Raw genomic sequence first — 24,443 nt, 5'->3', positions numbered from 1 at the left:
ATCAATAAAAGATATTATTAAAAGTAAATATCTTCATAAAATGGATTTCCTTACTTGTGTATTTAATGGCGTTGAAGGGCCTCTGCACGTTTCACATTCTATTTAATCATGGGGCAGGGGGGCGGGGATAAAAGTTTGTGGAGGGGGAAAAGGGCCTACATCTTGTTTTAAGCTCTCTCCAGGAGCGAAGCGGGTTTTTAGACTGGTATGATCAGTTTGGCTTTAAAAAAAAAAAAAAAAATAAAAGGCAGAGGAGAATGATGATTAACTAGGACTGAGCGGGTCATTTCTTTCTCTTCCTTAGTTTTCTCTTTCCTCTTCGTTCTTAGGTAGCCGGCGTTGTAAGAGACACGAGACGGACTCGCATGCTCGGTGGGAGAGGCTCGCCACCGCGACCAACGTGGAGACGAGCTACGCGTGGAGGACGAGCAGAAAGGAGCCATCGGCATCGGCCGCGACAGATCCAAGGCACTCAGATTATTTTTGTGTGTGTGTGTGTTTTAAACCAAATGCTAATAGAAATCTACCTCTTTCTGACTGGTGGCAGTCAGTTACTCTCCAATTAAAAGCCTTTTTTTGTCTAATGGGTACTTTTTCTCCAATCGGTGGGTTTATTCTTTTAAGACAGCAATCTAGCTAACGCAACGCTTCTTCGATGCTATCGGTCCTGTCCGTAGAGGGTTACCCAAAGCGTGTTTTCCTTCGCACGTCACAAAACAAAACTGTACATGATATGTATTACAGGATGTATGCAGCATGGTCGGTTTTGTTTGCTCTCGGGTTTGGTTTTGTTTCGCTTTTCTCTTTTTTCTTTTTTTTCCTCCTCTTTTTTTTTTTTTTTTTTTTTTCCCCCTCTTTTTCCTTTTTTTTTTTTTTTTTTTTTTTTCCGAACGGAACTGGAAACAGCGACGTGTTTGCTCAGCAACTAATCAGGGACAATTTAAAAACAGCCATAACATACCATACATGCTGTCTAATCCAAAAATTAAAAAAAAAAAAAAAAAACAACAAAAAAAAACCAAACCAAAACAAAAAAAACCAAAACAAAAAAACCCCAACATACACAACATGTAAATTATTGCACAAGAGAAAGGCTCAAAGTTTGCGTAAAATGCAATAGTATTGCCCCGATACAGATCATGCATTCAAACGGTGAGAACAAAAAGAAAATAAACAGGGTGTGCTGGTGACAAGCACTTTCCGAATATCCTTAGCTTCCATGATTTCCATCACAAGGGACTAGAAAACCTCTACGGGGATGCGGGATGGGGAAGGGATGGGGGTGGATGCGGGGGAGGGGGGGCGGAGTACGAATATACCTCTATTCAGTTTTTATCTCGTTATTCAAGACTCGATCACTGTGCCATTTTTTCATGTGTTTCTCCAGGGTACTGTACACGCTAAAAGGCATCTTACAAATCTCGCATTTGTAAACGTCCTTTCCCACCTGCCCGTGTGTTTTCATGTGCCGGGTGAGCTTGCTACTCTGGGCGCAGGCGTAGTTGCAAAGCTCACACTTATACGGCCTCTCGCCCGTGTGGCTCCGTCTGTGGACGGTGAGATTACTACAGTTCTTGAAGACCTTCCCACAGTACTCACAAGTGTCGCTGCGTCTGCCCTCTTTTGAGCTGGGCCTGCCAGGGCCCGGGCCACTAATATGGGGGGTGCTCCCTCCGCTTCCCGTGCCGCTGCGGCCTGAGATCCCTCCGTCCAGCTCGCCCGGCGGCGTGGAGAAGCGCAGGCTGCCGTTCTCCGAGGAGTGCTCGGAGGAGGAGGCGAAGGGCGATTGTCGGGAGTCGCCGAAGCTGAGGAAGGGGTCCTTCAGCTGCCGGGAGGCGGCATAGCCCGCCAGCCACTGGGAGTAAACGTTCTCGGTGTTGGGCATGGCGGCGGCCGGCAGGTCGAACTCCTTCTCCAGCTTGATGCGTTTGGAGAAGGGGCTCAGGGAGCTGGGGCTACCCAGCAGCAGCTTTTTGGACAGGCCTCCCGAGGCGGACTCCCCCGGGGAGCAGCCCCGGCCGTTGACCGCCCCCTCGTCGATGCGGTCAGACTCGCCGGCCACCGAGTCTTCGTCGCAAGTGTCCCTGTGCGCCTCGGGCTCGGGGAGGTGGCCCCGCTTGTGTTTCTCCCCCAGGACCTGGTGGAAGGCCTCGCTGAAGTGCTGCATGGAGCTCAGGACCATGCCCTGCATGACGTCCGGCATCGACCGGCCCTCCTCGCCGGCCCGCGAGTTGTTCTCGTGGTGGCGGGCCGCCTCCAGGCTCATCCCGAAGCCGTAGTCCGGCCTGTCGCTCTCGTTCAAGTCCTCCTCCTCTTCCTCCTCCTCCTCCTCCTCCTCCTCCTCCTCTTCCTCCTCTTCCTCGTCCCCGTTCTCGGGGATCATGTTGGGGTCGTTCTCGCTCTTGAACTTGGCCACCACGGACTTGAGGGCGCTGCTGGCGCTGCCCACCAGGTCGCTGGTGCCCGGCTCAGGGGAGCTGGCGGTGGAGAGCCCGTCATCCGACTTCACCGTCATGGGGGAGGACTTGTGCATGTGGGTCTTCATGTGGCGCTTCAGCTTGCTGGCCTGCGTGCAGGCGTGGTCGCAGAGGTTGCACTTGTAGGGCTTCTCCCCGGTGTGGCTCCGGCGGTGGACCACCAGGTTGCTCTGAAACTTGAAGGTCTTCCCGCAGAACTCACAGGACTTGGACTTCATGGGCGGCTGGGAGGGAGGAGGAGCGGACTGCAGAGGAGGAAGGGGTGGCGTGGCCAGGAACGGGGGCTTGCTGCCGGGCTGGAAGGGCTGCAGCAACCTTTGCATAGGGCTGGGCCGGCTCGGGGACAAGGGCGGGCTGGAGGTGTTGCCGGCCAGCTCCCGCAGCCTCCGGGAGAAATCCATAGCGGGGGGCTCCATCGCCATGGGGTTCAGTCGCAGCACCCTGTCAAAGGCACTAGGGTGATGGGTGGCCAGAGCCATTTCTTCCGCACCCAGGCGCTCAATGCGATGCGGATCCAAATGGTGCCTCGGGGGAGGGCTAAAGAGGGGCGGCGTGGGTGGGAAACGCCCTTCTCCCAGCCCTGACGCCTCCCTCGAGACCGAGCCGGGTATTCTGAGCAGGTTAAAAGGGTTATTGTCTGCAATGTGAATCCCGTGGAGAGGTGGCTGGGAAGGGCACTCTGCACCTAGTCCTGTTGGGATACCAACCCGTGGCGTCAGGGGGCTGCCGTGCTCGCTTTCTAGGTAGATCCGTAAGCCGTGCGTGTTCTGTGCGTGCTGCAAGAGGAACCAGGCGCTGTTGAAAGGCTGTTTACAAGTCGTACACGTGTAGCTGCTGGGCTCGTCTTTACCTGAAAAATAACACAACAAGCAGCGTCAATCTCCGGCCGTCCACCGGCGGGCGAGAGCTCGCCTCCCTGCCTAAGCTCCTCTCCCCCGGGACGCCCAGCTGGGAGCTGGGGAAGGGACGTCCCAGCTCAGGCGCAGGCAGGGGACAGGGGACGGGAGGAGGCGAGGGGCGGGCGCGACGGGGAGGTCCAAACCCACCTGAAGCGCACCCACCTACTCCCAACAGCCCCAGCCCCGGGTTCAAAACCGAACCCCAGCAGGTAACAGCAGCAAAAAAAGCTATGAAAAAAAAGAGGTGTTAAAGTCAATCGATGCCAGCTACAACTCGGCAGACTTTATGCTGCAAGAGGCTGCTAACATTTAAACTGGGGAGTAAATAAATAAATAGATAAGTAAATATAAAACAAATAAATCCCCTTCTGAAAAGCACTCCAGAAAACCGCATACATCGATTCAAAGCAGCAATCCAAAGCATCACGACTGCTAGCAAGCTGGGCATCATCACTTTGTAGCTCTGGGGCAAAAAAAAACAAAAAAAGGGGGGGGGGAAATTTAAATAAAATAGAGCATGGGACAGGGAGAGGGGAAGGCAGAGAGAGCGGCAGCTCCGCCAGGGAAAGAGCTGGAGGGTGGCCAGGAGGCCTGGCCGAGCGCCCTGCCGGAGCCGCATTATTTCTCTCGCACTGAAAAGAAGCTGAGGATGGTAAATGCCACTTTGGCAAGTAGCGAGCTAACTCTATTTCATGATAATTTATTTTTGGAGATAACACGGACATTATAAAAGAGCAACCAACTAATAAATAACTAAACAAAAAGCCGGCTAATAATGACAGCAGAAAGCAGCCCCTTCTAATATATGGCAAAACAAGGGGGATGAATAACTTTTTGAGGGCTGCCCATGAGGAAAGAGTGGCGTGAGATACGGTGAAGGTGAGTGCACTTTTATCAATTACTGTAATTTTGCAAATAATTCACTCCCACCCCCCTATGGATGTTTTTTACTAAATGCTGGTAAACCGAAACCGGAGCTAAGAGGAGGATAAAAATTCATTTCCAGCCCTGCCCAGCAGTTCTCACAGAGCTGCTGTTTAGTGATATTTTAAAAAACAAACACAATCTTGAGGTTTGCTGAGGAATAAACTAAGAGCCCTCCAAGGACATCAGTGCTTGGGGTTGATACCTGCCTGCACCACGTACTCCTGCCCTGACCCAGCATTTACATTACGAGGCATCTGCTCCATAGGGACCATTTCTGGGTAAACCTCTTTACGTGCTGCACTGAGAGCTGCCCCCATTAGGTTTCCCCTATTTGCCTAATATGAAGAAAAGGAGAAGAAAAAACAAATGAGGCAGATTTGGAAAGAAAACATCACTTTATCTGTGCCCATCTTGTTTCCCATCTCACTTGGGAGGAAGGGAAGAAAGGCTTCATATGGGCATTTTCGTTATCTGGTGAGCTGAATGATGATTTGGGGATACGAGAGGCAGGCAGCCCGCAGCACCAGCTGTAGTGCCCCGGCGCAGCTTTCCTCCCTGCCTCCCGGCTCTGCAGTTATTCTACGTTTGGCCTGAGAAGCTGAATCGGGTGAGTAAAAAGAGACTCGACTGTCTACAACAGGCATTTAACACTTTAATCACTTTAAAAGCCCTTGGAATAATATTTAATGTTTCATCCTGAAGCCAGCATCGGAATAAAATGCATTGCGGTGTTTAGTATGTGCCAGACGTGCAAGCACAGATAAATACTTAAATCTGCTGAAATTAGAGGGAAATTCAATTGGACTTTCACATTCCTATGCTCATATGTGAGCTCGGAAAAAAACCTTAAATGGGAAAATTTCATCTTGCTTCGCCATAATGAAGTGGAAGTTTTTAACACCACGGTAGGAGCTAACAATGTAACGCTACCTTGCCTCTCTACCTTATAGATGAGGTCAGAGAAAATAGCATTTTATCTTATAATGAGGACACAACATCGAGCGTTCGCTACTACATTTTAGTATTCCCATCAACTAGATATTCTAGATCATAAGGGCAGCTCGTGTAATCATAATGTCAATGAGAAGGGCTGTTACAACTGAGACTAAAGATTACATGGAAAAAGCTGCTTTGAAACTGGTAATTATTACCAGTCCACTAATAGCAAATGATGCATTACAGTTTCACCGTATAATCTGTATTTCACTCAGCTCCTGCCAGTACGGCCTTATTACATTACAGCACTCACAAATTCTAAATTCCAAAACTACAGTCATCAATAAATGTGTTACTTGCCATAATTTGCGAAATTACTTTGTTCATAACATCTTCGACTGTTATAAAGACTGGAATTGATTTCCTGCGTGGCAAAATTAGGGCTACATTGATTTAGTGGAGTGTAAAATGTAGTATTATTCTTCATTTGCTTGCCTGAAAAACAAGTTTTCAATTCACCATCCGCGTTTGGTAATCAAGATAATAATTTAAATTTAAAATCATATTTATGTACAAAACTTCCCTAAACAACCCACCATTTTCAAGGGAGCAACGTAAACCCAAACAATAAAACAAAGCAGCGAAACAGTTAAAATCCACCAGCCATTTGCTTCCACCTCCTGCTTTGAAGAGACACGATTTCTAATTTGTCTATTAGTGCTTGATTAATTATGAAGGCTATTGACTGACCATATCACCACCTAGAGATACGTTCCAGTCTGATGCAGCCTTGCCAAACTGCAAGAATTATGGCACTAATCCACGCGTCGCCTGCCAGCAGCGAGACGGGTCCTTAGACCGCCGCAGCAACCGCTGGTTTTGGAAGGGACTCGCCTTTCCTTCCTCCTGTCCCACCACCATGCTTTTTGGTACAGCGTTCGGGTCCCCCCAAAAGCCAGATGGGATTGTAGGACCTGAAGGCTGCGCATCCACTGATGTCTTCTAGCTATGGGCCAGCCTCTACGTCCACACAGGCTTCCCAGCTAATGCATCTGGGCAAGACCACGGTCAAGTGAGGAAAGCACAGTAGGGAGATGTAGTAGCCGGTGCTGGCCAAGGACAGAGGGGGAGAAGGTCCCAAGGGGCTCTTCGTGCCTCATCATCCACCAGGGCAATGTGACGGGATGCGTTATCCAAAGCAGCATTGCGACATCATTGGGGCTTTCCATTGATTTCCAAGAGGCTAGCAGGAATCCCCCAGATCGAGCTGTAAAGCAGGTCACCACTGAACCAGCCCTCTTCAGCCACCAGCAGTGGGACTGGAGCTCACATCCTCTGTTGCTTCGCATCAAGGAATTTAAAGTTGAAAGGGATCACCAGCTCTCACTCTCTGACCTTTCCTGCGATATGTGTCGCTCAGTTGTCCTGCGCCGTGACCAACACAATATCTTTGGGTAAAGTGTGGCCTCCTCCAGCCCCACAAACCGTCTTTAGGGCAAAGCACAAAACCCCAGTGAAAACCATTCAAATGAGTTCAGAAGACCAGGAGAGCACCCATTGCTTGCCACCACAGTCAGTTCCCACAGCTAACCACAGACGGTTACTGGGTCCACCTGAATTTCTCTGGCTCCAATCTCTACCCATTCTCTTTTTATGTTGAGGTTTTTTTTTTTTTTGGTCAATACACCAAAAAGCCCTTTGGTACACAACATGCCCTCCCACGCACGCCAAGGGTACTTGTGCACCCAGAAATCAACACACACTTCAAAATCTAGTTATTTTTCCATCCTGAAGCCACTCCTTCATTCTCCTCCACTATTCAAGGACCAGCCTAGCCCTTCTCACCCTGGCATCGTGCTGGGAAGGAGTTGGTTTTCCTCTAAGCCTCCCACAGAGCTGCTGCCTTCTGGGGTACCGCAGCCCAACTCCGTAAGCACGGCCCCAATTCCACTCTTTTAGCCAGGGACCACGGCAGGCTGTACCCAACCGTGCTCTCAACACACCCTGCTCGACAGTCTTTACAGACCACCCCCATAAACCCATCCCTGTTGCTCTTCACCCGTCCACCCGCCTTTGCTTTATCCACAAAGTTAATCAGCTGCAATTGCATGTTCATTTCTAAAACACCAACGAAGTGCTAACCACCACCGTGGCTCCCACCAGTCCCTGCTGACCTCTCCCATCCACTGATGCTTCTCCGGCTAAGCCCCCACATTCCCAAATCTGTTGGCCGGCTCTGAATCGCCTGTGCTAGTGATACTGCGCAGTGCTCGGTCTCCCTATACCCAATGTCACACAGTACCGCGTCCAATGCCTTGCAGAGTCTATTTCATCTACATTTATCAACAGAAGTTGTCATCTGGAAGAATGAAATCAAGTTTATTTGACAAGATCTATATTCCATAAATCTAAGTTGAGTGGCATGAATTATATTTCTATCCTTTAATTCTTTATCAATTGAATCTTATATTGGCTCTTCAATTATTTTGCCCAGAAGAGATAAGCAAAGTGTTGCCAACTCTCCCATGGTTACCCTGACCGGGTCTTGACGGCATTTTCCCAGTCCGTAAGCTTTATTAAAAACCAGCATCACATGTCAACTCTTTAGGGATTCTTGGGTGCAAGTTGTCAGGGCCTTTTCATTTAAAAATATTTATCTCCATTGGACCTTGTATAAAATCCTCCTTGGCTACTAATGAGATAGAAAAAACATCATCGCCCACCTATGATACAGAAACATAACACTGCTGCTTTCCAGGTCTACAGCAGCAATATTTATTAAAAATTTCCACCTTACTGCTTCTTCCATCCATCACTTCCAGGGTTTCTCTTTTCTCCAGGACCCTCAGAATCTCTCCTCTTCTCCCCATCCATGCCAGGCACAAGTTTTCCTCCGCAACTTCCGCTCCCCTGACCAGTTCTCTACCCGTCATGGTTTCTCACTGCAATTGATTGCTATCTACTTTCCATTTTTTAAATTGTCATGTATTGATTTTTTTTAATATCTAATTGCTGTTCTCATCTCACCACTTAAGCGGGGTTTGGATTTGGGCCAAAGTTGCCCTCTCCTTCCTGGACAGCTCATCAACTCTTTACAAATAGCTTCCAATTACCATTCACATTTTTGCGTGTACATTTTTCCTCCCAGTCGATTTTACTGCTCATTTTCTTCATATTTGGGAAATTACCCCTTTAGGAGAATTACATGGGGATACCACGTACCAAATACAAACATGGGGCCAATATGAAACCTGACTGGCCTAACGCAGTGAAGCTTCACCCACCGTTATGTATTTATTCCTTTTCTACATCCTGGCCAGCGAAGGACTAGTGACAGGGCACAGCATTTCACAAATGTTTAGTGTTTCTCAAGTTATTGGCTCCTGCCTAAAAAAAAAGCAGCAGAACAGCTCTTGCCTGCCCTGCCCCCAAAAGAAGTGATTTAACCAGTGACACACAAGTGACAGATTTAGCTTCTGATCCGAAAAATGTTAACAAATGAGTGGGATGGATATTGGCATTTGAGTGCCTTTAAGGGCAGTTGGCACAATTACTCAGTAAAAATGAAGAGATGGCTGCTTTGAGCATTAAGGGGCCTTTTTTAATATTAAAAAAAAAAAAAAAAGCTGGCTTTTCTGTACTGTGCTCACAGATACACCCGGCATGCTCAAAGTCCGAGTCGAAGCATGCCAACATCTCCAGGCACAACAGAGCTGACTCTGAGCGAGACCCACAGCCATGTCCACGAGCAGCAAAGCCAGACAAGATGCTGGGGAGAAGACCAGCTGGGAGGAGAAGCTGTCAGCTAGATGCCACTGCTGGGGGGGAGGGCTAGCGGAGGGGGGGAATGTTTTCTGGAGCTAGGCATGCAAGTTCAGGCATTGCCAAGTGAGTAATGGAATAATCTGCATGCATGTGCCAATGTGCTTTGGAGGAGCTTCCTTCGTTTCTCCAAAGTCAGGGCTGGATCCAGGAAAGCTGCTCACCGGACACACCAGTGCTTTACGGAAGAGCAACGCTGAAACGCTATGTGCAGCATCCTCTCGGTGCCCCTATCCGAAACAGGCAGCCCACAGCACAGGATGTTGGTTGGGAAGGACCACCAGATTAAGGAGCGAGATATTAACGTAACACATATTTTACCACAGGGCATCATACGGGCTGCACACAAACACGCAGTATTAGAGACACCCCAGTTTTCCCAGTGTTTTCACAAACAAAACGGCGGCATAAGCAGTGACTGCATACGTGCCAATGGTGTTCGCAAGGATTTCGTTCACAGCTGCAGATTTACTCCCTCAGAGAAATCCCTGTGCCAGAGAAATCTCTGAGCAGACCAGGAATTGGCCCTCACTGCCCCAATGGTCCAGCCCTTGTTCTCAGCAGCTTCTCTCCACAAGCCAGCACCACCAGCCTTAGTGGCTTAGCTCCTGCGTTCTCCTTCACCTTCCCCAAAAAACCCACAAGTGTAAGCAAAGCCAAGGTGTCTTGACCGGACTACCTGCACTTACAGGGCACATGCATACTTTTTGCTATCAAACTGCAGAGAACAAAAGTTAAAAGCAACTCAAACACTTGCAACCTGCAGTAAGCATCCCCCTCTCTTCTGCTCGCCACCAAACAATTATCGGAGGAACAGCCTGAGCCAAACCCAGGAACTTCTTTATTCAGCTTTAATGTCAACTGACTGCTTGATTTTTGGACTGATAAATTTGGAGTTGTTATGGTATTTAAAGGGGGGAAGAAAAAAAATGGAGTTAATTGTTACCACTTGTACTTGATTCAGTTCTTCTCCATCTGGCTTGTCAAATATATCTTTTTTTCCCTCTCTCTCTTCTGGAAATCCGTACTGTTGAAATTCCTTTCAATTGAAAACTAGAGAAGTGAAACAGTTGGGACACAGGAAGCTTCGCAGGGCCGGGAGATAAGTGGGTCCACTCCGCGCCTGCAGCAGCCCACTTCTCCCTTGGTAAGAAATAGCTGCTTCGTCGTGACTCACCTTTTCCTGGTAGTCAGTAGCATCAGTTTAGATGGGAAACTGTAACTGTCCAAACATATTTTTTCCCTCTTGCACTAGTTCTTCCTCCCCATTCTCCAGATCGCAAAAGGTGCGTTATTAACCTGGTCCATCATTAACCAGTTATAATCAGTTGTTAGCACTGTTAGCATCAGCGTTGTCGCTGGTTTTGTCATAATAATTATAATAATAATAAATAACAGCAGTAGCTGCATTTATGTGCAACAGGGTAGTTTCTCTCTAATCTTTTCTATCACTAGATGAACCGCATTCAGAAACACTGAAAAAGGAAAATGTCCCCCAAACTCTCTAGGAAGTGATGCAGCATTGCTTGTGAAATAAGAAGCACCATTGTTGTTGTGCATTTGAAAAATAAAATCCTGCAAATCAAGTACACGCTGTTTATGAACAGGCCTGATGGCAGGTCCTGGGACCAGCTTAGTTGTGAAAATGTCAAAAATCTAGAAGGTGTTTTGCTTTGTGGGACCCCCAGCACCCCATTTGCCATCTTTAACAGCCTTTCCTTATCTACGACTTATTGATAAAAGACTTATCGATATTCCTGAAAATAATTATTTTTCCTGCAAATTCAAACTCCCAGAAATCATTTTAATAAAACTGGCAAAATATTTTCTAAATCAAGTATCAACAATGCCGTTTTTTTGTAACACCTCCTTTTAAAAGCCCATCTTCTAAAGAAGAACCAGGACAAAATGCTAACGCCATGACCCAAACTTCAAAAAGAAACCCAAGCAACAGCAATAATAGAAACAAAGCTAGAGCTGACATTGCCTTGCCATTTAAAGATTTCGACTGGAGCTAGGAACTCCAGGAATTCACCTTTTTCTCCCAAAGCCAAATTTTCATTGGGTTTTGCAGCACTGCTCAGATTTCCACAAAACAGAAGGGTTTGAGGCCTGACAAAAGAGCAAGTGGGAAGGGATGGAAACAGGGAGGCTAGTTCCTCCCAACAGAAAAGCAACATGCAGCATTCTCGGCGGGAGACGCAGGCGGGAGCGGGGAGGGCTCCATCCACTGCCCAGCGGCTGGGGTCCTCATAACCCTGGGGAACATCTGGCCCTTGCAGGAGATGTGCAGACTTCATGGATGACAATTTTGGTTGTAGCTTCAACATATCTTGTGTATTTACTCATTCTTCTAAGCAGAACCAAATCCATAACACCTAGATTCCCACTCCCACGAAAAATATTTAATTAACAGCAAGCAACAGAACGCATGGCTTGCCGGAGCCTTGGTGGAGAGGCGCAGGGTGCTGGGGTCCTGCCGGAGCACGCCAGCGCTGCCAGGCGTACCGGCCTGACCTCAACGTCTGTCACCATTTTCAAGGCGATTACAATTTGGCCACCAAGAAAACCTGCTTCAAGCTCCAACTTGGCAAGTAAGGTATCAGGCTGCGACTGATTTTGTGCTTTTTTAAAACTTAAGGGGGGTGGAAATCTGTCGCGTCTTGATAGCGAGGAACAGAAGAAACCTGCCATCGGAAAATAACGCTGTGCTTGAAATTCAGCTTTGAATGAAGTTTTAAAAAGAAACCCCTCAAGCAAAGAAGACCTGATCATGCACACGTAAGCACCCTATACGCTAACGCTACGGGATGGAGAAATACAGGTGATGCAGACTGCAGCATCACATGGGTAGTAGCTCCATTAACTTCAAACACCAGCGGCAGGACCTAAAGGGCGAACTACACGGTGTTGTCAGCCCTGTAGGAGGAACTCCTCACTGATACCATCTCATTTCTCTAAAAATATCATTAGCGAAGTAACCAACATCCCAGACGCGCAGGCTTCCCCGCCTGCCTCTCCCAGACTGCCTCTGGCGAGCACAGGCACGGGGATTGTAAATGTAAATGACTGTAAATGTCATCGCTGGGACGACACCTGGTAAAACAGCTCCTCTGGACCTACCTGGCACCAGGTGTGTCCCCTGCTGGAAGGTCCCCCTGGGCTGTGGACCCACCAAGGATCAAAATTCATCTAAGCCCTGCCCCAAAAAGAGCATCAAAGCCCTTCCAAAGCCTAACCTGACTATCCAGCAAACGATACCTTGCTCCAACGGTCCGTAATTACGCATCTACCCAGTGGCTACTGGGGACAACCAAGTCAATAATTCACTTTTTAAATGCAGTGTTGTAATTATACAGCTACAGAGAGCTTCCAAATCATTTCATTCGCTCTCATACACCTACGTGATGAATTGTTTCCTTTTCTACTGTTTTCTCCCCGGCCGGCAGCATCTGAAGAAAAGGCAGAGTGCGCTTCAAAAGTTTCTTGCAAAGGAAGGAAAGGACATGCTCTAGCATGACATCTCAGGTCATCCCGGCCGGCGTGGGGTGAGACACAGCACGACACTCCTGAGCCCTGGCAGATGCTGGCAGTGGGGCATTTCTCCTGGCTGGTATTGCATCTTCGGCACCGCTCACCATTGCAGCCAGCACCCGGCACAGATGAATGTGCATCATGGACGCTGCTCTGCGATGCACATTGTACACGAATGTATCTATCTCTTACATATAGAGACTCTCAGAATCAACGCCAGGACGCTGCTTTCCTGAGAAGAGCCGCTAATGCTTGGTGACCCGATTAGCGCTGCGGGACCTCGCTGGAGGACACAGCGGCTCTACCGCACGGGGTACTCGTGGAGAGATTGAAGCAAGCTGGCGTTTTGAAACGGCTGTGAGCCCTCTCTCAGGGAGAAACGAGGGCTGGCACCTTCCCACCACTGCTCACCAGCCAGCAGGTTGCCGCCAGGGCACTGCCGGGCCATCGACTCTCCTCATCACCTATGGCTTCGCTTTATTTTTGCTGCATTTTGCATATTGACATCTCTGTCTGACGTACCTGGCTTCGTAGAGCACGTATGTTTAAACCATTGCCTTGCAGAGATGTAGCGGTCCCTGCCAGCCCACCTGGGTCAGGCACTGCCAAGGTCCCCTTCCCCATCCCACAGCACCCCTGCTCCCACCAGTGCCTCAGGCAGTGCGCCAGTTTAGCCAAAAAGCCCCAGCCCTTAGCCGAGGGCTTTTAGAGCCTTATTCCACCTTTTTCTTCCCAAAATGGATCCTCTCCAGACTCTCCTCTTTCCCAGCCTTCCCCTTTGGCTTGCTTTCCTCTCCCTTTCAAATTAATGATATTTAGCCAGCAGCAAACCATCCTGACAAAGTGGGTCAGGGGAACTGCAGGTCCCCCCAAACAACACCTCCGCCTGCAAATCATCTGCCAGGAAGGCAAAGGTTTATTCTGTCCCTGAGCAAGTTCAATGTCACCATGGAGTTGCAAGCACAGCAAGTGCTGAACCAGATCCTACGACGTTTAGTTTCATAACTTGCACAAGCAAGTATTAGTAGAATCGATAATACATATATTTTCCCTCCCTGCTTTGCAAATAGGACCAAAAGGTGTCGTAAAGTTGTCCACTCTCCTCCGGTTTATTCTGTCTCCTCTCCATCGTTGAGATATCCTTGAAGTTGAAAATGATATAATACTCCAAATATCTGGAGTTTGGAGGATGTAAGACTTGCAAGAATTGCTACAGCTTTATTGCGTTCTCGGGGCACAGAGAGTATTTACCATACATACATCAAGTCAAGGAATGCAAAAAGGGCATACGAAAATTTGGCGCTTCGAGCTCAGGAGTTTAAATTCCCAGAAAGGCAGATAAAGAGTAGATTTTCTTATTTATAGATTTGCAGATGAAATCCAACAACACCAGCCTCCTCCCCTCCCTCCAAAAAAAGCCCTCCTTCCTTTATGTCAGTAAGGCTGATTCAATTTCCAGGCTTGCAAGGTCTCCTCTCACCGAGTATTACCCGACCCCAATAACACGCACTGTTCCAAGGTTAAGATCTGTTTCCTTACAATAATGCAGAAAGCTGTTGTTTCAGTCGTGGCTGCAGAATTCAGCTTTGAAGGACAGGTTAGTACCACACTACATTTAACTGGATTCAGTTCATCTGATTATACAGTGCCTTGCTTTCTGGAATATGTAATCATCTCTTTCTGATGACATTTTAAATATCCAACTAGACAAATAATTGCAGCAATAATTGATAGCTGAGTCAAGCTGCAAGATTATTGATTGGCACAGTACCCGCTGAAACAAATGTTCATCTTTCAAACATTACAGTGAGGATGCTTAAATCTAACTTTTGCTGATAAATGATAAAAATTTGATTTACTGATAAAACCACCAGAATAGAATATGCACTTCAGGATTTGATTACCTGGTGAAATTTTTCGAAGAAAAATTAGGCATCAGGATTTATATTCTATTTCACGTGAGTAATTGCCAAGATATGGATAAGCAGTTGAACATAAACACACCGGCGAAGTCTTAAGGAGTTGCTGATTAACTCTCTACCTTCCTGAATGGAATTTATCTGTTCCTAATCACTGCTTACGTAGGAGTTTATCCTGCCGCCTTCCCACGGATGCCTCACGTGGGTCTCATTACTGGCAACAGGAGTTACACGTCGGTAAAGATCCCCCCATCGTTTTTCCCAGCAGCTCGAAGCCCTCAGTTTAAGTGTGCATATTCTTACTCCACTATGAAGGCAGCCGAAATGAGGGTTTGATCTCATTTGCCATGGTGTACATCAGCAGCACCAGTGCCCAAATCTGCGATGCTGCATAAAAGCAGCAGGAGGGAGGTCAAGATCAGGTGCATTTGCAAACTGCATTCGCTGTCTTAAAGGGAGGGGGTTTAAAGCTGAAATAAAACCACTTTTCAGCTCTTATTACACAGGGGTCCGTTTAAACAAGGGATTCCTTCTAATTACAAAATTCTGGACCCCGCAGTACTGCCTATACATCAGGGGGAGAGAAAGGGGGAATTTCTGAAACTTACTGATTAGAAAGCAGAGCGAGCGGCCACGGCAGAGGATCGCATGCGGGGAAAGGCAAGCGATGAGCTGCCTAGTTAGGGCAGAGGAGCCATTGCAAGGCAGAAGCCTGAAATTAAGGAAAAGCTCCAGAATATTTGAGCAGGGAACAAAGAGCAAAAATTCCAGAGTAAGAGATGAAAAATGCACTGAAACGTTTTGAAATGGAGCCATTAGGAGCTGATTGAGTCTCGGAGCTACTGTGAAAAATCAGCCGCTTGTTAGATGCGGCGATCAGCTGAGCCCTGACACTTAAGGCATATGAGGGGGCTTGTCGAGCGGCTTCGCTCTAATTTAGAGATCCTCAGTTAATTAGAAAGCCCTCAGATTTTCTGCAAATGCGGGTGGCCATCGACAGCTCGTGCTTTTGATGCTTTCCGGGTGACAGCTGCCGGACTGACCTTCCTGGCGCTGGCAGGGCTGCCCAGACCCTCGCCATGTCAGGGAATTCAGTCGCCGCCAGTGCCGGCGCAAAGTTACAAGTAAGGTTACTCCGCTCCTACAGGCCGTTTCCTCCTCTGAAACAAACCCTGATGAAACCTGCATTTGCTTAATGCTATAAATAGCTCCAGCTTTGAATTATTGTTATTTTTACCCCCTGCCAAGTGGATGTCACAGCCAACCTGGGACTTTGGGGTGGGATTTTTTCGAAGGTGGTGCCAGCAGAGGTTGGGAGAAGTGCTTTACGGGGAACGACCCGCTCATGTCGGACCCACGGCCACGACTGCAGGAGAGAAACCTCCCTTTGAGATGTTCGTTTCCCTGATACCTACAGCAGGTAGCCGTGGCTGCAGGGGATGGAGCCCCTCTCCAGAGGACGGCACTCCCTGAGCACCCAGCACGCCCCATCCCACGGGGATGCCTTTCCCAGCTGCAAAGCGAGGTCTGGTGATGCTCTCCAAGTAGAACCCAGTGATAATAAGTAATGCAGGGCAAATACTAACAACACATGCAACCACTGAACAAAACGAGGCTTGTTTGGAAATGCAAGGAAACGAGTGGAAGTTACAGTGACAACCCAAAGGCAAGATGACAGACCTGCAGTCACACAGGGAGTCGGCGGCAGACACTAGAAAATTAACTCTCAGGAGCAGTCTAGCATTGGCAGGGAAATGAATGAGATGATCTAAGAGATATTTTCCACCTCTAATAGGATTTGATGATGATTTTGCATAGGCTTTTGTGCTAGCCTGGCTTTTGATAAAGGCATGGTGTCTCTTTTCAACCCACATGCAAGGGAGAGATTAATAAGTTGCAGACTCAGCCCACCTCGGCTATAAATGGTTCTTGTGCCTATAGGGGGAAAAAAAGCCAAGCTATCACTGAAAAAAAAACCCAGTGAACTGAGTGCAGTTAGTGCTTTTACACCCAAATCTTCAGTTATTAAGAGATTTAGAAAGGAGAGAAAAATTCTCCTCCAGCATCCAAAAAAGCACCAATTTAGTACCCAGACAGGGCAGCGATGCACAAACCACAACCAGTTTAGGAGCGCTGGATTGAGACCTTTCCAGGGAGAGCGTCGCTGGGGGCTGTGGGATGCAAGGGGACATGAGATGGCTCCAGCATATCTTGCAGGTTACCTTTCCCCCACACAGGAGAAGGGGGCAGAGCCACCGGCAGGTAAGGATGGCACTCACTTGGGAAGACCTGGCGTGGAGACTTTTGCCAGCTCACAACCTCATATCAGCGGAGGAAAAGACCAGAGGACTGGCCTGGGAGGATGGATTAAGATAGCACTGATGGTAAAGAACAAAATGTAAACAAGAGTTTTTAAGCGTACAAAACGCATTGTAGAGAATCCCATCTTTTAGCAAGATAAGCATTTTCTTACAGGAAAATGCAATTAAATGTTGTTACTGCCAGCACTTAAGATACCAGTAACAGGTAGCGATAAAAAAACCCTAACCTCACCTGATTAAGCAAATAATCTTCCGTGTAGTCTGCATGGTCATATCATGATACCTTTTCTTGGGACAAATGCCCCCTTACTCCATGGGCTCTTCCGCTGTTATTTTTCAGCAGGAAGATTTGGGGATCCAGGTCCTGCTCTTTAGCATCACTGGGACTAAACTCTGAGCCTTGCTGCTGTCTAATCCTTGCATTGGGCCAAATGAACATGGCTGCCATTCAGAAGAGAGCCGCTCTCCTGCTCTTCATCCACGAGTCTTCCTTTTCTGGCTCTTCACCTCTTTACTTGGACAACACCTCGGATAAGGGGGCTGGGGCCCCCATCATCTGTCTCCTTAAACCATTGCTAGCAAAATCAGCCCACACACGCTGCTGTACATGCCGGTGCGCAGGAGGACGCGGGGCACACCGTGACACGCCAGCAGCATCTCTACATCCACACAGCCGGGACAACTCACCGGGAAGCCACGTGCCAGTCCCTGCTGGCATCGCTACCCTCGCTGCCAACCTACAGTCACCCACAGGGCAGCTCTGCTTTTCAGGAAAACAGGCTCACAGGGCCGAAGATGGGCAACCAGATGCATCACCACATGCCTGACCACAGACTTCTGCCTGCAGAGAGCATTTCAGGTTCAAGGCCGCTGTTATTTGCACTGCAGCCAGGTCCAGCAGCTGCCACGGGGGACCAGAGCCCCTCGGAGTGCGGCACTGCACCCGGAGATAACGAAACGACAGTTCCTGCCCCCAAGCTGGCAATTATCATCATCGCTATTATAACCTGACGAGAGGGGCTGTCAGTTTAAACAGGCTACTGCTTCGACACCAATCCTTCCCACTCCTTGGGCTTAAGAGCACTGAATATTTCAGCAGGAAAATGGCAGAAGTTGCAATCCTCCCATTTGCTGTCACATCTCGTAGCGCTTTTGAAAAACCACAGCGGCGCATTCGCAGCTGGAGTGAAAGAAATTGGCCTCACGTCATTTTTTAGCAATAAGACAGTAAGAGAGCAATAACGTTAAAAACAATTAACATCAAGACGTTGCACTCAATCGCCCCTTAAGTCCGAGGAGCTCAGCGTGCTTTGCAAATGGCCGTTAATGCCACGAAGGCTATATGGGGAGTGGAAGCATTGCCCATGGTCCCACAGGGGCATTTTCCAGCTGCTTACCTCCGGGTCCTCATGTTCTCAGGGATGGGAGCACTTTCCAACAAGCATGGGCAAGCACAGAGCTCGTACCTGCCATCTCCAGCATCTCCAACACCCAGTCTGTGCCCGACCCTCCCCGTGCTCCCCAAAAAGGGTGCTGGATGCCGTGGTGATGGACGGCAGCTCCACGAAAGACGTAAAAGTCCTTGAGTCATCACTTTACCCGAACGTTTTATCAGAAAACACCCCGTCCAGGGGCAGGCTGGGAGATGGCCGCATATACGGCAGGTCTGAAATTGCGATCAGCTTCACCTCGATCCTTTTCCGATGTCCTTGGCCATCCAGTTAAGATCTGACAGCATTTAAAGATGACAGTGCTTGAGGTAATGGGACAATGCCGTAACAGGATTACAGGAAATGTGAAAGAAAGGACATACGTACATAATGTCATTTAGGTAATGTCATCTATGAACAGGTTTTGCTGCAATTTTGCTGACAAAGAAGTCAGTCTCACTTATACGATTCCTTTTAAACTCTGTTACTGCTGTAAATAGTTTACTTCTTCCTGAAAGAAAGCTTTTTAGACGTGTCGTCGCAAATATTTTGTCCAACTTTCTCGCTAGTCCAAGGCAGGGGTATACTAGGCTTGGGGGAGAGGGGAGGGAAAGCAATACAAACCAGCACGAGGCGGCAAGCAGGGCGAGGCAGCAGGATTGAAGGACTCCACGCCGCCCTTCCAACCTAGCTGCAGCACCCAGACTTTTTAAGATCCTCCCAATTCATTTCCACCCAGCTATTTCCTCCCTGCGTCCTTCTTCCATCAGTATTCCCTTTCAGTCCCACCGCAGCTGCCCCCGAAACAGCTTCCTCATTGTCCCCCACCAGAAGTGGTGTATGTGTGCCAAGCAACTGACCGCAAACAAAAGCTTGTTTGACCAACGCTTGTTCTGAAACAAAACCCCGGCTGGAGAAGGAAATCCCGCAAAGGAGGGGGGATTGATGCTGGGACAATTTGGAAGGCGAGCCCAGGCGCGCTCGCCCCCGGGGACTCACATTCTTGCCAGACAATGGTGTCTGGCCTCCTCATTCACCGCCTGCCTCACACCCCTCCCCAAAAAATCCCTCCTAAAAGCCATGTTTATTATATAGTCTGATAAGCGGGAGAGATGCCATTAAATTGAGCCCGCAACCATCTCCGGCACTGCCTGCAGCATCTCAGGGACAGTGGGCAGACAATAGAAGCCTCTAAAGGACTTGGGGAAGGGTTTCTGGAGCTAAACTTATTGCTAGGAAATACTGGGATGACTTGACTTCTTCTACGTGGGATGGTGAAAATTAACGGCCAAGGGGGTGGCTGCGAGATTCCCACTTGCTACCCTTTCTCGGGAAGCATTTACTCTTTCTGAGCAAAATGCTTCTTCTGAGCTCCCCAACCTTGCCTGAGATGACTCCTTCCCCTGAGCCCGTCAAAAGCGGCTGTTATGAAAAAGCCAGGCCTTTGCCCCCCACACATCTGCCTGCCATTGGCATGTGAAGTTACCGATTAGAGGAAACACCCTCCCTGGGCAGGCAGCCCCCTCCCTCGATAAGTACGGTTGGAAACCACAGGAGTTGCACAGGCCAGTTCGCATGCCGTACACCAGCCCGAGCATCTTATCCGTTAATAAACAGACATTCAGGTCTTCGTCGCATTGAGCAACGCTGACATCTGCCCGTTTAGGCAACGCGTTGGGCAGCAGCTGGGTTTGTGGCCAGGCAGCCGGCAGGGTTTGCTGCAGGCTCCCCGCAGGCTTTGGCAGAGGCAGGATCCTACCGCCTGTCTGTCTGCCTGTCTGCCCGGGCACGCCTTACTGCTGGAAGACGCTCGTAATAAACACAGATACGTTAAAATTCCTCGCAAGGTTGTAATACTCGGCCCTTGAACAGCACGTCCCAGTCGTCACCGAGCCATCCCCAGGAGCACAGGACACCACCCCCTGCACCAGGTAGAGATGGAGAAACCAGCCGAAGTGGCTTTAGTCCATCCCCCTGCACCCACCCTGCAGTCCCCAGCTAAGGAGAAGAAAAGCTTTTGCCATGATTAAAGGTGATTTTCCAAAGTGTATTTACCATTTCGGTGCCGAGGCCGCTCATGGTGTTTATGTTTGCAAGCGTATGTATACATTTTTTATTTCTACCCCCAGAGAAGTGCTTGTGCAGGTGCTGTAATAAGGTATCTATGGGATTTGAGCACGCAGGGACGAGCCACAAAACTGAGATGTAGATTTTGGTACTGTTCACGGAGTGCCAAGGCTACAGCCCCGATCCTGGGGCAAACTGCTGGTCCCTTGCTTTCGGAGTAGGATGTGCCCCTCTGCACGCTGTCTACCTGCCAGTTTTGCTGCTGTCTGAGCTTCCAGCTCTACAGAGATCCCGCCACAGCCAAGCTTCCCCATGGCTGGGAGACAGCCTTGGAGGGTACTGAAATGGGAGACAAGCGGCAGGACCTGTCCCTTTGCAACAGCTCCGGCAGCACCTGCAGCTCCCTGCCCACTTCAGTCGGACACGCGGGTGATCAGGATCAGACCCGTGCAGGTTGTAACCAGCTGCAGGGCTACAAGCACAGCCGATGATGTGCACGTGCCTTGTGCTGTACATCCCACATTTTTAAGCAGTATTAAGCAGTTCTGCGCTTACTTTCCCATCTTCTCTAAAGCTGAGCTTTTAAAAGCCCTCCAAGTCAGCGTGTCCCTACAGCCACCACTTCTGGCACTCAAGACGAGGCTATCCCATGCCACTATGCCCATCCAGAGAGGGACCTACCTACTGCTACTAGAGGAAACAGCAAGGCGGACAGGTGACCACATCAAAACCTGACTGCTTCAGCTACACCGCCTGTGAGACACCAAACAAAATGCTTCTGGTCCACAGAGCTACACTATACATTGAATAATACACTACACGGGGATTTTTTTTTGTTTTTCTGAAATTAAGAATGCTGCCCTTAGCACTTACTGTTTCCGTCTGCCTCCTCTGAAGCCGGGATGCTGAACTCGCAGAGCACATCCCTGCTGGAAGCTAAAAGAGGCTGCCAGGGAAACACATGCAGCCCTCCTGAGCTGATTAGGCATTTTTAAGCGCAACCCCACCACTTCCAGAAAACCAGCCCTAATCGTTCTTGCCCCGACAAAGCCTCTCAGAGCACAGCGCTGCTCCACAACACCTCGAATAACTTTGCACAGAGGGAGGGGAGCTACCCCATCCCATCCGCTGCAGCCAAGCACAGCAGCAATCCACATCTCATGGCCGAATTAGATGATTTTGACATAACATGTGTAGGTGAAATTTCAGGAATGGGGCTATCCCTGTTAGAAAACGGTCACAAAAACAGGGTTAATGCCCTCGTTATCTGGCTAACCACATTGCTGCACTGTGCGTGGTCCATCCAGTGATACTAGCCTGTTGGGCGAGCAGGGATGCTGCAGCACTGAGTGCTGCAGAAGCAGGGCCAACAAAGCAGTCCCAGCGAATTAACCAGCCACCATGGAAAACCTGGCTTTATTCCTTACTGGGAACATCAGGAGGTGATTCCTCCCTCCCTGACTCACTCAATTCTTTTCTTGCATCCGGCTCATCCGTCCAAGCCAGTGTGTTTGCAGCAGTGCAGGGGATCGCTGCAGCTGGGGACGTAGACGAAATAGCCTCGTGGCTCTGCTCTCACTGTACAGCAATGGGTCCCGTGTGATGGGCTGCCACAGAGGACGGACACTGCTCACTGCTACCCAACGTAAAAGGCTGCTGGAGCACTGGCTGCTGAACCTGACATCTCGGACGCTGCTCCAGGAGGCCAGAGCTGAGGCATACATGACTCATTTATAAATTATATACCATGTGTTGTTGGGTTTTTTTGTTGTTTTTTTAATTTAAATACTGTTAGGCAGAAATTCCGCAGCAATTTGCTTTGTTTCTTTGATCATGGGATTGCTACTCTTCTTCCCCTGGGGAGAAACATGCCCTAAAAACAAACAAATGCTGCACTGGAAATAAAGAGCCCACTTCTTTGAAACCTCTGGAGATACACTCACAGCTGTTGGAAGACACACACTCACCCCTAAAAACCAAAACTACCCAGAGCTGTGCCACTGAAGGACACCAGGAGGCCCGCAGCAGCCCCTGGCTCCAGTTTCACAAACTTGCAAATGTTTTCCAAATTCCTAACCCTACAAATAAGTGTGCAACAGGACACGCAACCACTATCGGCATGTGGAAACACAGGGCTTTCTCTGCCAGGGCTGGGGCAGCTACTGATGTGCTCCGACTCCACTGTAGGACAGCCGCTTCCTTCCACTGACGGCATTTGATGTATTCAAATAACTTTCGTGAAGCCTCCAGCCTTCCCTACCACTGACTCAAACTCTTGTTGGTTTTGTAGATCTGGAATAATCCCTTTGGCCTCATGGCAGCAAGCGACGTGAACCTTGCCTGTGTGTATTTGATCTGAAGTGGGACTGAAGTCCCTTTTTCAAGTTTTATCCCACAGCACCAGTAGGATCCCGTAATCCCATGGCTCCAAGAAAGCTTAAGAAAAACCACAGTTGCAGTGAGAATCGCCACCAAACCACACACGTTGGCAATGCCGGGCTACCTACCTATGCAGATATTTGGACTAACTTCCAGCAGAAAAGGCACAAGATGACTTCTCTTCTACGCCTAGCCCAAATCCATTTACATCTGGCTCTGCACCCCACCTGCACATAAGCCACCAGAGTCTCCCAACCTTTCCTTTTGGGTGACAACTGTCACTTTCCTATATGGGGCCTGATGCGATGTTGAAGCCTCCCACAATCAGCTGCAGAGCTGAGGTCAGACCCTCTGCGAGCGACCCAGGGGAGGAGCAGCATGCCAGGATAAGGTGGGAATCTGCAGCCTGGCGCTAAAACGTGGCTCTCAAAGGCAAGGGGGTACCTCTCCACCACCCTTCACAGGTGGCCCTGAGCTCATTCAGCCCACAATCTCCTTCCGCGACTGCTCTGAGTCAGCCCTGTGCCGCATGATTGCATAAATTCAGTGCTAAGCCTGAACTAATATAGCCAGGCTCTCCGCAGGGCTTATCAGCTCGGGCTGGGTGCTGCACGGGCTCGGCACCCACCCTGCTCCCGGCTGGGCGATGGCGCGGGTCCAGCCAGCTCTGAGCATGAGCAGAGCTCGCTCTCATCCACTGGCAAAATGTATGCAAGCTGTAAGAAGTACACCTCGGAAACCCTGGAAATCTGACAGCTTTTTGTGTTGTAATAATGCAATTCAAAAGACTACCAGGATTGTATAAATATTTGTACAGACACTTATCGCTGTAGCAGTCAGATACTCGGTCCCCCTGAATCAGCTGATCTGCTTCAAGTCCTCGCCTCCGTATGCAGAAGTCTGCTAACCAAAACCGTGCAACCCCAGAGTAACCATCTACGTAGGGAAACATAAAGCCTCTGTTTATATAAATAGTCTCCATCCTCTACCCTCCCTACTTGCTGGGCGGCTGTCAGCAAAATAAAATAAAAAGTGGGATCGGATTCCCAACCCACTAAAAGAACACGAGCAGGATGCATGTTTTACCCAAGGAATTAAGTAATTATTATTAACGCATTGAATGCTCACTAAGAAATGTTTGTACTTTGCCACTGTAATTAAACATTCTCACCCATGCAGCTCTCAGCCTTCAGAAACTAGTATTGCATTTTATAGTCCAGGTTTGGGGGTTTTTTTAATAAGAAAATACTTTCACACTGAATTTTTCATCTTCCGCTGGCACGGAAAGGCAGGAGAAGGTCTCTTAATATTCATACCCATTTTCTTTTCTAAACAATTACAAATACTTTTTTTTTCCAGTGGCATATACAGTTTTCATAATGAAAAGTCCTCTGACATTCTTCCTCCAGTACAAGCTCAATCCTGATGAATAAAGCAGGTCCCATCACCTTCCTTCTGTGAGTGGGTGCCTCGCTCTGCACTTATGCTGCTGCTATTTTCATCCCCATGAGCTTAACTGCCAGATTCCTGATGAGTAGGTACCTACGCAGGGCATCTCTCATCCAAATCAATGGGAAAACTCATTCAAGGAGGGACTCGCCCACAGCACAAGGGCTGCAACGCCTAACCCTAACGAAGGACCAGTTTCTAATCCCTTTCCTCAAGGTCCATTCACTTCAGCCAGCTGCTCACAAAAAAAAGGGCAGCAGAATCCTGCCTTCTGTCTCCGTGA

At 48.8% G+C, this 24,443-nt stretch overlaps 1 protein-coding gene across 1 annotated transcript in view; it reads right to left on the bottom strand.

The window, feature by feature from the left end:
* Positions 1-1,297: 1,297 nt before the first annotated feature.
* The window catches only part of BCL11A (B-cell CLL/lymphoma 11A (zinc finger protein)), a 73,066-nt gene continuing 49,920 nt past the window's right edge, over positions 1,298-24,443 (bottom strand). Inside the window, exon 3 of the mRNA XM_010574842.1 lies at positions 1,298-3,327. Within this exon, the coding sequence (XP_010573144.1) occupies positions 1,322-3,327 (2,006 nt within the window). The 3' untranslated portion in view covers positions 1,298-1,321. The remainder of the gene's footprint in view (positions 3,328-24,443) is intronic.

The sequence above is a fragment of the Haliaeetus leucocephalus genome, unplaced genomic scaffold, assembly GCF_000737465.1.
Source record: "Haliaeetus leucocephalus isolate CR32 unplaced genomic scaffold, Haliaeetus_leucocephalus-4.0 Scaffold450, whole genome shotgun sequence".
Lineage (NCBI taxonomy): Eukaryota > Metazoa > Chordata > Aves > Accipitriformes > Accipitridae > Haliaeetus > Haliaeetus leucocephalus.
This window is presented reverse-complemented; position numbering and strand designations above follow the sequence as displayed.